The sequence below is a fragment of the Pan troglodytes genome, chromosome 20 (genome assembly GCF_028858775.2).
Source record: "Pan troglodytes isolate AG18354 chromosome 20, NHGRI_mPanTro3-v2.0_pri, whole genome shotgun sequence".
In the NCBI taxonomy this organism is placed as follows: domain Eukaryota; kingdom Metazoa; phylum Chordata; class Mammalia; order Primates; family Hominidae; genus Pan; species Pan troglodytes.
Genome location: NC_072418.2, coordinates 7556126 through 7569378, shown reverse-complemented (window position 1 = coordinate 7569378; position 13253 = coordinate 7556126). Strand labels below are relative to the sequence as shown.

The following is a 13253-nucleotide window of genomic DNA, read 5'->3' as shown; positions in this document are numbered from 1 at the left end:
CGGCTGCTGTCCTCTTCAGGAGCCTAAAGACGATGTTTAAAAATAAAAAATGGAGAAAACACAAATAAACCCCTCATTTCTTTGGGCAGAAAGAGCTATTCTTCTGTTTATGTCTCTGGTTTTAATGTTCCTCGGTGGTGGGAGTTGAGGTTTGCCGTCAGCCATTTTCCACGCTCCCTTGGGATATATCCCTAGCAAGGTACAGAAATTATACTTGCCCAATGCCCTGTACCTCTTCCCACCATGGCTGCCAGGGTTCATGCCTCTTTATAGTTCCCTGTAGATTAAAGTCACCTGACAGTCCAGGAGAACTGAATCAAGGCCTTATCCTTGATCATTTTCATGTATGATTCACAAACTCCACCATCTCCTCCCTCTTCATGGGCTCATGCCAGCTGCTTCTAACCAAATAAGGAATTTTTCATTTTACTCATGGCTGCTATTCTCCTTATGGGTTCACAGCCTAGTTACATCTGTCCTTCCAACTGTACCCGGTCTCCACTTCGTATCTCTGAACTGGTTCATATCAACTCTATTTTCCAACCAAATGAAGATTTTAAACATTTGTATTTCACTGATGTCTTTAGTCCTCCTTAAAGCCTCATGCACAGCCTCACGTGCCATTCCTGATGTACTTTCTTTTTTTTTGTCTCTGGACTGGCTTGTGTCACTTCTGTTTTCATCCAAATGAGGAGTTTGACCATTAGTATTTAACTGATGGCTGCTGTCCTCATAAAGGGATCATGCAGGGCCTCATGTATCACCCCTCGTGTATTCTCTTCCCTTTCTTTCCTCTGTACTGATTTGTGTTGCTTTGGTTTTTCAGTCAAATGAGAATTTTAAATGTGCATGTAACTGATGGCTGCAGTCTCCTGAAGGGATCATGCAGAGTCTCACAATTCACCGCTGATGTGCTCCCATCTCATTTCTGTCTCTGGACTAGCTTATGTCTGTTCTGTTTCCATCCAAATAAGGATTTTCAACATGTGCATTTAACTGATGGTTGCTGTCCTCCTTGAAGCTCATGGCATGGGCCCATATGTCCTTTCCCTGCTCCCCCAGCTTCTCCTTCACCATCCTGCATCCTCCTTCCTCAGAATGCCCTCTGCTGACCTCAACAGAGGGGACCCAAGGCCAGGCTGGTCTGGGGGAGGGGATCTGTAGACAGAAGAACCTAGCACTTTGGAGTCCTTCCAGAGTGACGGGTCAAGACCAGGATTGACTGGTGTCCAGCCAGAGGGGTACACAGTTAGCAGCTATCGTGAGTCCTCAGGTGGGGGCCCAGGTGGCTGTACGTACCCCCCCGTTGTCCACGTTGCTCTGCCCTTTGCATCCACCAGCCAGTGAGGGGTGGGGGAGGCAGAGGTGGGACCCCCCCCCTACCCCCTGCATGTTTTCATTTATTTATTGTTTGCTGTTTGCAGATTCAGGCCTCAGGAGCCCCCTCAGGGAGCCGGGGTTTCACTTTGAAAGTTAGTTCCTGTGTCTGTTTTTGGCTTCCTTTCGCCCCCCCGTTCATTTCCTCTTTGGTTTCTCCATCCTGTCTCCTGTCTCTGTCCACGCGCCCACCCGTCACCGGCCTTTGCCCACCTGTCCTGTGCTGGCTCCTGGAAGAGGGCAGGGGGTTGGTCCATTGGGCCCTCAGGTGGCTGTGTGTGACTGCTGTGTGTGTGGTGTGTATGTGTGTGTCAGGGACGTGGGTGAGGCACGTATGTACCCAGGACGTGCCCACGGGACAGGCAGGCCCCTTAGATGTGAGCTCTTGGGGGGCACCCAGGGCAGCTAGGGACACATGGAAGGCTCAGAACATTAAATGTTACGAGCTGGTCTGGAAACCACCTGAGAGCTGAACATCCGGTACACAGGTCCCAGGAGAGGTCAGGGTTCCGCAGACCCAGATATCGGGAAGGGAGAACCGAGCCCACACCCAGCACCTTCGGCAGCCATCCTGGGGGGCTTGAAAGGATAAGAGCTCTCAGGCCAGGGCCTTCTTGCACCTGCTCCTGCCCTAAGCAAGCGCAGGGACAGATGGGGACCCCTCACTCCTCTCACGTACACGCACACATACTGTTTCCCCTCCCTAGTCTGTCGCCTCTACCTGGAAGCGGATTTCGTGCCTCTGATCCCAGAGGGACAGAAAGGGGTGTCAGTCGCCCACCCAAGGACAGTATTTCCAAAGCACAGCCGGCTGCGTCTGCAATTTAATTTCTGTCCAACACACTTGCTTCTTGGCTCGAGGCACTGGGAGCTTGACATCCTCCGGGGTGACCCTTCTGCCAGCCCCTGCACCCCCAGCTTGGTTGGAAGGAAACAGGATGGGCCAATGCTGTGATCCAGGCCCCTCCAGGGGTGTCAGCCTCTGCACGGAGCAGCGGGCCTCAAACCTGCTGCCTTTAGAGTCCCCTAGGCCTGGAGTCCCAGCCCCTTCATGAGCCACCCTGAGTCTTCCCCTCCTGCCAAGCCCCACCCCGGCCATGCCCTTCTAACCACAGCTCACCCATCGCAGACTCACACGTAGATCACCCCCCTCCCCCGAGTCCCCGGCTGGCCCCCCAAGTGACCAACCCCGGCGGGGTCTGCTCCACCCTGTAGGCATGCTTAGCCACCCGCCAATCCCCATCGCAGACATGGCGGAGCACACGGAGCGGCTCAAGGCCAACGACAGCCTCAAGCTCTCCCAGGAGTATGAGGTGAGCCCGCCCCCGCCTCCCACCCTCATCACCTCGGCCTCACAGGCACCTACCCTGACACCCGCGCCCTCCCCTTCCTCTGTAGTCCATCGACCCTGGACAGCAGTTCACATGGGAACATTCCAACCTGGAAGTGAACAAGCCGAAGAACCGCTATGCCAACGTCATCGCCTATGACCACTCCCGTGTCATCCTCCAGCCCATTGAAGGTAGTTCGGAGATCCCCGGTCTTAACCTGCCCTTCCCCACTGCATGGAAAGTGCTAGATCCCATGTCTCCCCTTGGGCCACTGAGGCCTGATTCTGGTCATAGACCTGGTCCAGCTCCAACTGGAGGCCACTGGGCATCTTTAGATATGTATTTAACTGATGGCTGCTCTCTCTAACATGGCTTCATCTGTCCTTCTGCATCAGTTGTGACCAATCAGAGCAGTTTTGCTGCCCAGGGGACATTTGGCAATGTCCAGGGACATCTTTGGTTGTCACAACTTGAAGGGAAGAAATGTTGCTGGCATGGAGTGAGTGGAGGCCAGGGATGCTGCTCAGCACCCTGCATTGCCCAGAATGGCCCCACCACAGAGGGCAATCTGGCCCCAAATGGTGATAGCGCTGAGGGGGAGAAACTGTGAAGTACACGTCCCGTGGTCACCTTGGGGACAATCTGGGAGCAGTCAGAGTGAACTTCCAGGAAGTGGTTGGCCAGACAGAGCCAAACTAGCAAGACAGCCCCCACAGATCCCTGGCCTCTCGCCCTGGCTGCAGGCATCGTGGGCAGTGATTACATCAATGCCAACTATGTGGACGGCTACCGGCGTCAGAACGCGTACATTGCCACGCAGGGGCCGCTGCCTGAGACCTTTGGGGACTTCTGGCGTATGGTGTGGGAGCAGCGGTCGGCGACCATCGTCATGATGACGCGGCTGGAGGAGAAGTCACGGGTGAGCCTTGGACCCCACGGCCCTCAAGCCCCTGCCAGCCAGCCTGTCCCTGCTGACACCTGTTCTCTTGCCCAATACAGATCAAGTGTGATCAGTATTGGCCCAACAGAGGCACGGAGACCTACGGCTTCATCCAGGTCACGTTGCTAGACACCATCGAGCTGGCCACATTCTGCGTCAGGACATTCTCTCTGCACAAGGTGGGGCCCAGGCTGGGGCTGGGGGCTGAGGGTGGAGGAATGTGTTGGAAGGGAGGCAGAGGGCCCCAGCTTCTACCCAGGGAGCTCCCCATGGGACAGAGAGAAAGCGGAGCGTGTCTACCCAGGCTGACTACATTCTCATGAAACCCACTTCCGTGGAGGGGGAAACTGAGGCTCAGAGAGGACACTGCTTGTTTCCACCCATGGCAGGAGGACAAAGCCGGCAGAGCCCAACTCAGCAATGAGCCTGATTTCCTCTTGCCTTTACTCATGCCCCAGGTCCTCTTTGCCCACTTGTCCTCTGGCCTCACCCAGCTTGAGCCTATGATGGGGGCCTCAGCAGGGCCCCAGCCCTGCCTTCAAGGAGTCTCCAGACAGAGATGGACAGATATTGGCAGCCCTGCAAAGTCAGGACTGGGATGGAGAAGATCTTTTAGATATGTATTTAACTGATGGCTGCTGTCCATAGTGCGGTTCCATCTGTTTTTCTCCATCTGTAGTTCTGAATTAGGACAATTCTGCTATCCAGGAGACATTTGTTATTGTCATGATGGGGAGGGGAGGTGCTACTGGCACCATGATGTATCCCCAACACCCAGCCAGGTCATCTCACCGTCAGGCACCTGCTTGACTTAAGTGCCAGAAAACTGAGTACATGGACAAGAGTGAGAATTCTTGGTTCAATCACACACATTAAGCACATGTTATATCTCACTCCCTAACCTGGACACAAGCACACAACAGGGACCTAAACAGACAAAACGTTCTGCCCTTGGGGGATTTAACAGTCTAGTAGACAAGACACAGACCACAACTATGAAATGTCAAGAAAGCTTACATGTCAAAGGAGAAAAATAAAGTGGAGGAGAAAAACAGTGTCAGGGACCTGGAAGAGGGTATGATGGGGAGATTTGGGGGAACAGCATTTCAGGTAAGAGGGTGCAGCCTGGGCAGAGGCCCTGGGGCAGGACCATGCCTGGCGTGTTACAGGAACAGAGGGGAGGGCAGGGAGGGGACAGGGCAGGTCATGCAGGATCCTGTGGGCCTTGGGGAAGACTTTGGCTTTGACCCTGTGGGAGGCAGGAACCATGGAAGACTGTGGGCAGAGGAGGGACCAGATCTGACTTAGGCACTCAGGTGCCCTCTGGCTGCTGCAGGGAAGATAGATTGGGGGGATTGGGTGGGAGCCAAGGTCTGGGGCAAAGAGGGTGGTGATAGGTCTAGACCAGGTTGGCCTCCATGGAGAACCTGGAGCAGGTGGATTGGGATAGACTTTGGAGACAGAGCCAACAGCCCTGGGTGAGGTGTTGGATGTGAGAGGGGGGAGAGTTAAGGATGACTCCCAAGCTTTGGCCAGAGTGCCCAGAAGGTTGCAGCCACCTTCAGCTAAGACGGGGGAGCAGGTTTGGGGAGAAGGCCAGATATAGTTGGCCACGTTGTGTGTGAGGCGTCTGCAAGACTCTCTACTTGGAAACGTCCAGGGGCGGCTAGAGCCCAAGTCAGGCACTTAGGGACATGGTGACTGGGAGGCGCAGACATGGGTGTTTTTTTTTTTGAGATGGAGTTTCACTGTGTCGCCCAGGCTGGAGTACAGTGGCGCGATCTCAGCTCACTGCAACCTCCACCTCCCGAGTTCAAGCAATTCTCCTGCCTCAGCCTCCCAAGTAGCTGGGATTACAGGCATGCGCCACCATGCCCAGCTAATTTTGTATTTTTAGTCGAGACGAGGTTTCTCCATGTTGGTCAGGCTGGTCTCGAACTCCTGACCTCAGGTGATCCGCCCACCTCGGCCTCCCAAAGTGCTGGGATAACAGGCGTGAGCCACCGCACCCGGCCACTTGGGCATCTTCAGCACATGGGTGGCAGGGTGAGCCAGAGTGACAGGTGACATCCTTGTGGTCCCCAGAATGGCTCCAGTGAGAAACGCGAGGTCCGCCAGTTCCAGTTTACGGCGTGGCCGGACCACGGCGTGCCCGAATACCCAACGCCCTTCCTGGCTTTCCTGCGGAGAGTCAAGACCTGCAACCCGCCAGATGCCGGCCCCATCGTGGTTCACTGCAGGTACGTCCACCCCACTCTGCCCCATCCGCTTCCCCCCGGTCCCCGCAGCCCAGCAGCCCCTGAACGCCACGTGGCTGTCCCCGCAGTGCCGGTGTGGGCCGCACAGGCTGCTTTATCGTCATCGATGCCATGCTTGAGCGGATCAAGCCAGAGAAGACAGTCGATGTCTATGGCCACGTGACGCTCATGAGGTCCCAGCGCAACTACATGGTGCAGACGGAGGACCAGTACAGCTTCATCCACGAGGCCCTGCTGGAGGCCGTGGGCTGTGGCAACACAGAAGTGCCCGCACGCAGCCTCTATGCCTACATCCAGAAGCTGGCCCAGGTGGAGCCTGGTGAACACATCACTGGCATGGAACTCGAGTTCAAGGTGCCAGCGGGGTGGAGGCTGCCGTGGGCGGGGTGGAGAGGAGGCCCAAAGAGCCGAAAATCAGGCCCGCCTCGAGCAATGGGGACTAGAAGGTGGTGGCGGGGTGCCCCTACCTACCTATCCACCATTGGTGCTCCGGCTGAAAGCATAGCCTTCCTCATCCTAATGGTGGCCTCTGGCTTCCTCCTCCCCACAGCGGCTGGCTAACTCCAAGGCCCACACGTCACGCTTCATCAGTGCCAATCTGCCTTGTAACAAGTTCAAGAACCGCCTGGTGAACATCATGCCCTATGAGAGCACACGGGTCTGTCTGCAACCCATCCGGGGTGTGGAGGGCTCTGACTACATCAACGCCAGCTTCATTGATGGCTACAGGTAGGTGCCATGCCTTTCCCACCTCAGGGCCCCAGAAGGAGCCCATCTCTGCTCTCAAGAGGCCTCCAGTCTTGTGGCAGACAGAGCTGGGGAGATACTGGTAGCCCTGAGCTGTTTAAATACACATCTTTAGATGTATATTTAACTGATGGCTGCTGTCCGTGAATCTTTGGGTGTGTGTTTAACCAATGGCTGCTGTCCATAATGTGATTCCATCTGTTCTATCAGTGGTTCTCAATTGGGGTAATTCTGACACCCTGAGGATATTTCTTATTTTCATGACTACTACTGGTACTGACTGGGTGGGGACCAGGCATGCTGCTCAGCATCCTACAGTACACAGAACAGCTTGTCTCAGAGAACAATCCAGCGCCAAATGTCAATAGCACTGAGATTGAGAAATCCTGGCAAAGGAGGGGAGGGTGTTCTTGGCAGAGGGTGCCACATGTGCAAAGGCCCGGGGCTGAGAGCTTGGCCCACGCAAGCAACTGAAAGTAGGGCAGTGGCCCTTGAAGGAGATGGAGGGAAGAAATCAGGAGAGGTTAGTGGATAGTCCCGCAGCTTTGTCAAGGGATTTGAATTTGTCATGAGACTGGTGGTTTCCCGACATGCAAAATGGGATCACCAGGAGGGGAAGTGGTGCACCCAGCAGCCATTCCTGGCAGGCAGTGGGGTGGTAGGTGTAGCTGTCACTGGCTTGGTCCTGACCCTCCCGGGCAGCATCAGGTGAGTACCACACCAGGTCTCCCTGCCGGCCCTGGGCTCATACCCCCAACTCCTGCAGGCAGCAGAAGGCCTACATCGCGACACAGGGGCCGCTGGCGGAGACCACGGAAGACTTCTGGCGCATGCTGTGGGAGAACAATTCGACGATCGTGGTGATGCTGACCAAGCTGCGGGAGATGGGCCGGGTGAGCTAGGGGCCACAGCGGGGAAGGGCGAGGGCCAGACTGTGGCTCAGACAGCGCTGACCACGGCCGCCATCTCCTCCACAGGAGAAGTGTCACCAGTACTGGCCGGCCGAGCGCTCTGCCCGCTACCAGTACTTTGTGGTAGATCCGATGGCAGAATACAACATGCCTCAGTATATTCTGCGAGAGTTCAAGGTCACAGATGCCCGGGTGAGTGAAGAGACAGATTGGCGGGAGGGGCTGGAGCCTTAGTGGTCTGGAAAGGGCTGCCCTGGTTGGTGATGGATACAAAGGCCGAGGGTTAGGGATAAGCATTGGGAATCAGGAGAAATGTCAGCTGACCAGTTGGCCACTTGCTTCTACTGCCACAGAGGTGGAAGAGAGGGTCTTATCTCTGTGCTGATCCTGTAGTGTCTCCACTCACTAGGGAACATGGCCCCAGGGGATGATATTCAAGGAAGTGAATGGGGCTTTCCTCCGGAAGCAGCCACCTGTGGAGGATGATGATAAAGGGCTGAAAGGGACTTGAGGGGTTGAGGGTGATGGGTGGTAGACCGTGGACAAGGAGAGTCAGATGGTGGGGACTGGCACCGTTGGGTGAGGAGAGATGAGTATGGACGGTGTTGGCTCAATGAAGGACTGCAGTGTCAGGTGGAGGGAGAAAGGCCAGGTATTAGGTGGCAACAGATGAAGACTCATAGTGGAAGGTGGCCCTGTTGGGTGACAAAGGATCAAAGTTAGTGGTGGAAGATCGATGATGGTAGAGAATGCAGTGAGGGGATGATAGAGGATGGGGAATGTTGGCCAAGATGATGCTAGAGGATGGGGAATTTTGGCCAAGATGATGCCAAAGGATGGTGAAGGCTGCTGAATGAACAGCAATCACCGGGCATTGTGCTGTGAGCAGTGCAAGATGGTGCCCTTGGAGGGGTGGAATCTGGAATTGGAGAGAAGAACATTCGCATAACAGGATGGAGAATGTCAGTGGAATGTGGTAGTTTGGGTCGGTGAAGGGTGATGCTTTATCAGTGGTGGATGGAGGAAGATAGAATTGGAGAAGGGCAAATGTTTGGCCAGCAGGGGGTGGAGAAAATCAATGGGAAATACAATGACTAAGAAAGGACAGTAAACAGTAGTCAATGGCATAAACCAATGGGTGGTACAAGATTGAGGAAGATGGGGTTGGGAAAGGAGATTTTAGAAAACGTAAAACATCAGGGAAAGATGGTACACTGGATGGCAAATGGTGGCAGAGGATAACAATTTTGGATGGCATCATTTTGATGGTGGAGGATGGGATTAGAACAAGGCAGATGATGGGGAATGGAGAATGTCAGTGGAAGATGGTACCCTTGGATGGTGGAGAGTGATGAATTGTTAGTGATGGATGGTGGAAAATGGCACCATTGAGTTGTGAAGGATGGAAGATGGCAGAGAATGATGTGGTTGGATGGCACCACTGGGTGGTAGGAAAGGAGACTGCAAAGAGGAATGGTTGAGTAGTGGGGAATGAAGACAGTCAGTGGAAGATGCCATCACTGAATGGTTAAGGATGAGTTACCAAGAGGGGATGGTGGTGGATGATGGAAGATGATGGTGTTGGGTGGAACTCGGGATGGCAGAAGGTAATGAGTTACCAGCAGTGGGTGGTAGCAGTGGCACTGTTATTGGATGATGGAAGATGATGGTGTTGGATGGTGGACGATGAAAGATGATGGCACTATTGGGTTGTAGAAGATGAGTCATCATTGATGAGCTATGGACAGTGATGGAGTTGAGTTGTGCTGTAGGGCCCCGAAATGGCACAGAGTGGAAGATGACAGAGGATCATGGTGAATAGGAGCTGGGAAGGGCAGAGCTGGTTGCACTATGGGATGGCGAAGGATAGAGGTGCTGGATGTCATACAGGAAATGTGGGGAGAGGAACAGCTGGGTGGCAAGAAGTGGTGAGGATGAGGTTGGAGCATCTCTTGTGGAAAGCAGTACCATTGGATTGTGAAGGACGGTAAGTTGTCAGGGTGAATGAATGGCAGAGAGTGTACAAAATGGGGGTGAGGGCCGGGCCTGGTGGCTCATGCCTGTAATCCCAGCTAATCGGGAGGCTGAGGCAGGAGAATTACTTAAATCACTGGAGGCGGAGGTTGCAGTGAGCCGAGATCACGCCATTGCACTCCAACCTGGGCAACAAGAGTGAAACTCCATCTCAAAAACAAACAAACAAACAAACAAACAAAAAAATGGGGATGAAGATAGGGAGGATGGAGAAAAACCCCCATGGCCGCTGCTGATAACACTGATAACAAGATTGGGCTCTCTGCACTCTAGGATGGCCAGTCCCGGACTGTCCGGCAGTTCCAGTTCACAGACTGGCCGGAACAGGGTGTGCCAAAGTCGGGGGAGGGCTTCATCGACTTCATTGGCCAAGTGCATAAGACTAAGGAGCAGTTTGGCCAGGACGGCCCCATCTCTGTCCACTGCAGGTGAGCTCCCTCAAGGGTCCCAGCTTTTGGCCCTGCTGGGGAAACTGAGGCCTGATGGGGACAGCCCCAAGCTTAGGCTGTCCCATCTGGGCTGTTAGAGTCCTCGGGGAATCGGGTGGTCAGATCAGGGCTGTCCAGCACCTGCCCCTGAATAGCTGTGCTCACTTTACTGCCACCAGTGCCGGCGTGGGCAGGACGGGCGTCTTCATCACGCTTAGCATCGTGCTGGAGCGGATGCGGTACGAAGGCGTGGTGGACATCTTTCAGACGGTGAAGATGCTACGAACCCAGCGGCCGGCCATGGTGCAGACAGAGGTAAAGATGGGACAGGGAGGGGAGGCAGCCTGGCCTCACGCCCTGACTGCCCCTAAGCCCCAGTTTCCTCCTCTGGGAGATGGGTACAGCCACCTGGGACTCTCTGGGTCACTGTGGGTAGATGGTCCACAGACTCCTCCCGCACTGGAAGGGGACCAGTAACCCTTTTAACACAACAGTCAGCTGAAGGTCAAAGCCGAGAAGTGGCCCTTGGAGTGGACAGAGATGGGCTCATTGCAGTCCCCAAGTCACAGCAAGTCTGTGGCTCAGCCTGGACCCTGCCAAGAACCACTGACCCTCAAGTCCAACCAATGTACAGATGGGGAAACTGAGGCCCAGACTCCTAGCTCCAAGGGGAATGTTCCAGTGGAGGGGGTTCTGAACAGCAGCCATGTCTTAAAAGATGAGTAGAGGGGACCCGGCGTGGCAGCTCACACCTGTAATCCCAGCACTTTGGGAGGCTGAGGTGGGAGGATCGCTTGAGCCCATCCTGGGCAACACAGCAAGACCCCATCTCTACAAAAAAAATAGAAATGAGGCTGGGTGTGGTGGCTCATGCCTGTAATCCCAGCACTTTGGGAGGCCGAGGCGAGCGGATCACCTGAGGTCAGGAGTTTGAGACCAGCCTGGCCAACATGGCGAAACCCTGTCTCTACTAAAAATACAAAAATTAGCTGGTCATGGTGGTACACGCCTGTCATCCCAGCTACTTGGGAGGCTCAGGCAGGAGAATCACTTGAACCCGGGAGGCGGAGGTTGCAGGGAGCCAAGATGGCGCCACTGCACTCCAGCCTGGGCAACACAGCGAGACTCCGTCTCAAAATAAATAAAAAAGAAAAGATGAATAGGGCCTCCAGGCAGACAGGGGAGGAGAGGGCATTCCAGGTGAAGAGCCTGGCTGTGTTGGGCAGAGAGGTGTGGCATAGCTCACTTCATTGTGGGAGGGCCGTGGGGGCCAAAGAGACCTTCTGCAAGAGACACGCACAAGGCTGAGGAGCTTGGCCTGCTCCTGAGGGCGATAGGGAGCCCTGGGAGGCGTTAGAGCAGGGGAGGTACTAACAGGTCACCTCTGCTCCCCCAGGATGAGTACCAGTTCTGTTACCAGGCGGCACTGGAGTACCTCGGAAGCTTTGACCACTATGCAACCTAAAGCCATGGTCCCCCCCAGGCCCGACACCACCGGCCCCGGATGCCTCTGCCCCTCCCGGGCGGACCTCCTGAGGCCTGGACCCCCAGTGGGCAGGGCAGGAGGTGGCAGCGGCAGCAGCTGTGTTTCTGCACCATTTCCGAGGACGACGCAGCCCCTCGAGCCCCCCACCGGCCCCGGCCGCCCCAGCGACCTCCCTGGCACCGGCCGCCGCCTTCAAATACTTGGCACATTCCTCCTTTCCTTCCAATTCCAAAACCAGATTCCGGGGTGGGGGGTGGGGGGATGGTGAGCAAATAGGAGTGCTCCCCAGAACCAGAGGAGGGTGGGGCACAGACCCTAGACGGACCCCTCGTCCTCCCCCAGCGGTGGTAGGGGGACCCGGGGGGCTCCTCCCCGCTCTGCAGCCTGGGGACACTGGGCTGGGACCAGAATCCAGCTTTCTTTTAAAACTCTCAGTGTAACTGTATCCCGTGACATTTCGTTTTTTTTAAATAGTGTATTTTTTTTCCTTTTTTTTTTTTTAAGAAAAACAAACAAAAGACTCGCCAGTCAATGACTTTCAAAGAGAACAACTAACTTTGGCTTATTCATATTCTGTTCAAAGACAGTCTATTTTTTCACTGTAGAAAGCGTCCTTGTGTGATAGTTACGTTCGCAAACGCGCACGCCGGGCCCATGGCTGTACCGTGGCTTGCTTTTTTTTTTTTAATTTTTCCTACCATCAGAAAGTGTGCTTTGCTCACAGAAGAAGGGGATGTCCTTTTTTCTTTCTTGGCTTTTTTTTTTCCCCCTTTTTGTTTCATTTTTATAAATTAAATTTTCAGACATATCAAATACAGTTCTGAGGGTAAGGTCATGGGGGAGCTCGGACCCAGTGGCGTTGGGTGCGGTTGAGGGGGACGCTGCTGTAAGGAGAGAGATGACAGTGGGCCTCCTCTGAGAGCCTGAGCTGTCTCCCCGTCTCCCACCCCCAAGGAGACAGAGAGGATCCTACTTCTTCGGGGACAGTGGCTGTATGGCTGTGCTGCCCCACATCAGGGACCCTTTCCCTCTGGGACTATGGGGCAGTTTGGGAGCAAAACCAGAAGGACAGGACCCCCTCTACCCGCCTACCCTGAGCAAGCGAGTTGTTCCTCTTTGTACAAGGGCAGGTCTGCGGTTACTTTCAACACTGTTTATTCCAGCGGAAGCAGCCGGGTGGTTTTCCCACCCCCGTGTATGTAGATATATCGACTTTGTATTAAAGGAAGATCGTCTGACCCCGGCCCATTGTGGAGTCTTTGTTGCGCCCCTGCCTGTCCAGTTTCATCCCTGGGGTGGAGGTCGGTGGGGTCCTGGAGAGCTGATCTCGTTTCCTTGTGTGAACAGTCAGAGGAGGAGTTGGCCCAGAGAGGTGGTGGTGCTTGTCCAAGACCACACACCGCTGAGGCGGGTGGATCACAAGGTCAGGAGTTTGAGACCAGCCTGGCCAACATGGTGAAACCCAGCCTGGCCAACATGGTGAAACTCTACCAAAAATACAAAAATTAGCCAGGCGCAGTGGCAGGCACCTGTAATCCCAGTTACTCAGGAGGCTGAGGCAGGAGAATCGCTTGAACCCAGGAGTTAGAGGTTGCAGTGAGCTCAGATCATGCCATTGTACTCCAACCTGGGTAACAGAGTAAGACTGTCTCAAAAAAAAAAAAAAAAAAAAAAAACTCAAAACACCAATGAAGTGGCCAGGCCAAGATTTGAATCCAAGCCCTGGTCCTGTAGGGGCTGC

At 54.6% G+C, this 13253-nt stretch overlaps 1 protein-coding gene across 12 annotated transcripts in view; it reads left to right on the top strand.

Annotated features, from left to right (window-relative positions):
• The window catches only part of PTPRS (protein tyrosine phosphatase receptor type S), a 134663-nt gene extending 121913 nt beyond the window's left edge, over positions 1–12750 (top strand). For 6 of the 12 annotated variants that reach the window (XM_054673213.2, XM_054673218.2, XM_054673212.2 and 3 more), the window contains 13 exons: positions 1425–1472; positions 2593–2690; positions 2776–2899; positions 3452–3627; positions 3708–3827; positions 5734–5888; positions 5975–6260; positions 6457–6635; positions 7420–7546; positions 7631–7756; positions 9872–10026; positions 10206–10341; positions 11423–12750. In XM_054673213.2, coding sequence (XP_054529188.1) covers positions 1425–1472; positions 2593–2690; positions 2776–2899; positions 3452–3627; positions 3708–3827; positions 5734–5888; positions 5975–6260; positions 6457–6635; positions 7420–7546; positions 7631–7756; positions 9872–10026; positions 10206–10341; positions 11423–11491 — 1799 coding nt within the window. In that variant the 3' untranslated portion in view covers positions 11492–12750. The remainder of the gene's footprint in view (positions 1–1424; positions 1473–2592; positions 2691–2775; positions 2900–3451; positions 3628–3707; positions 3828–5733; positions 5889–5974; positions 6261–6456; positions 6636–7419; positions 7547–7630; positions 7757–9871; positions 10027–10205; positions 10342–11422) is intronic. The other 6 variants (XM_003316019.6, XM_054673216.2, XM_001141178.7 and 3 more) reach the window with 1 other exon arrangement.
• The last annotated feature ends 503 nt before the right edge of the window (positions 12751–13253 follow it).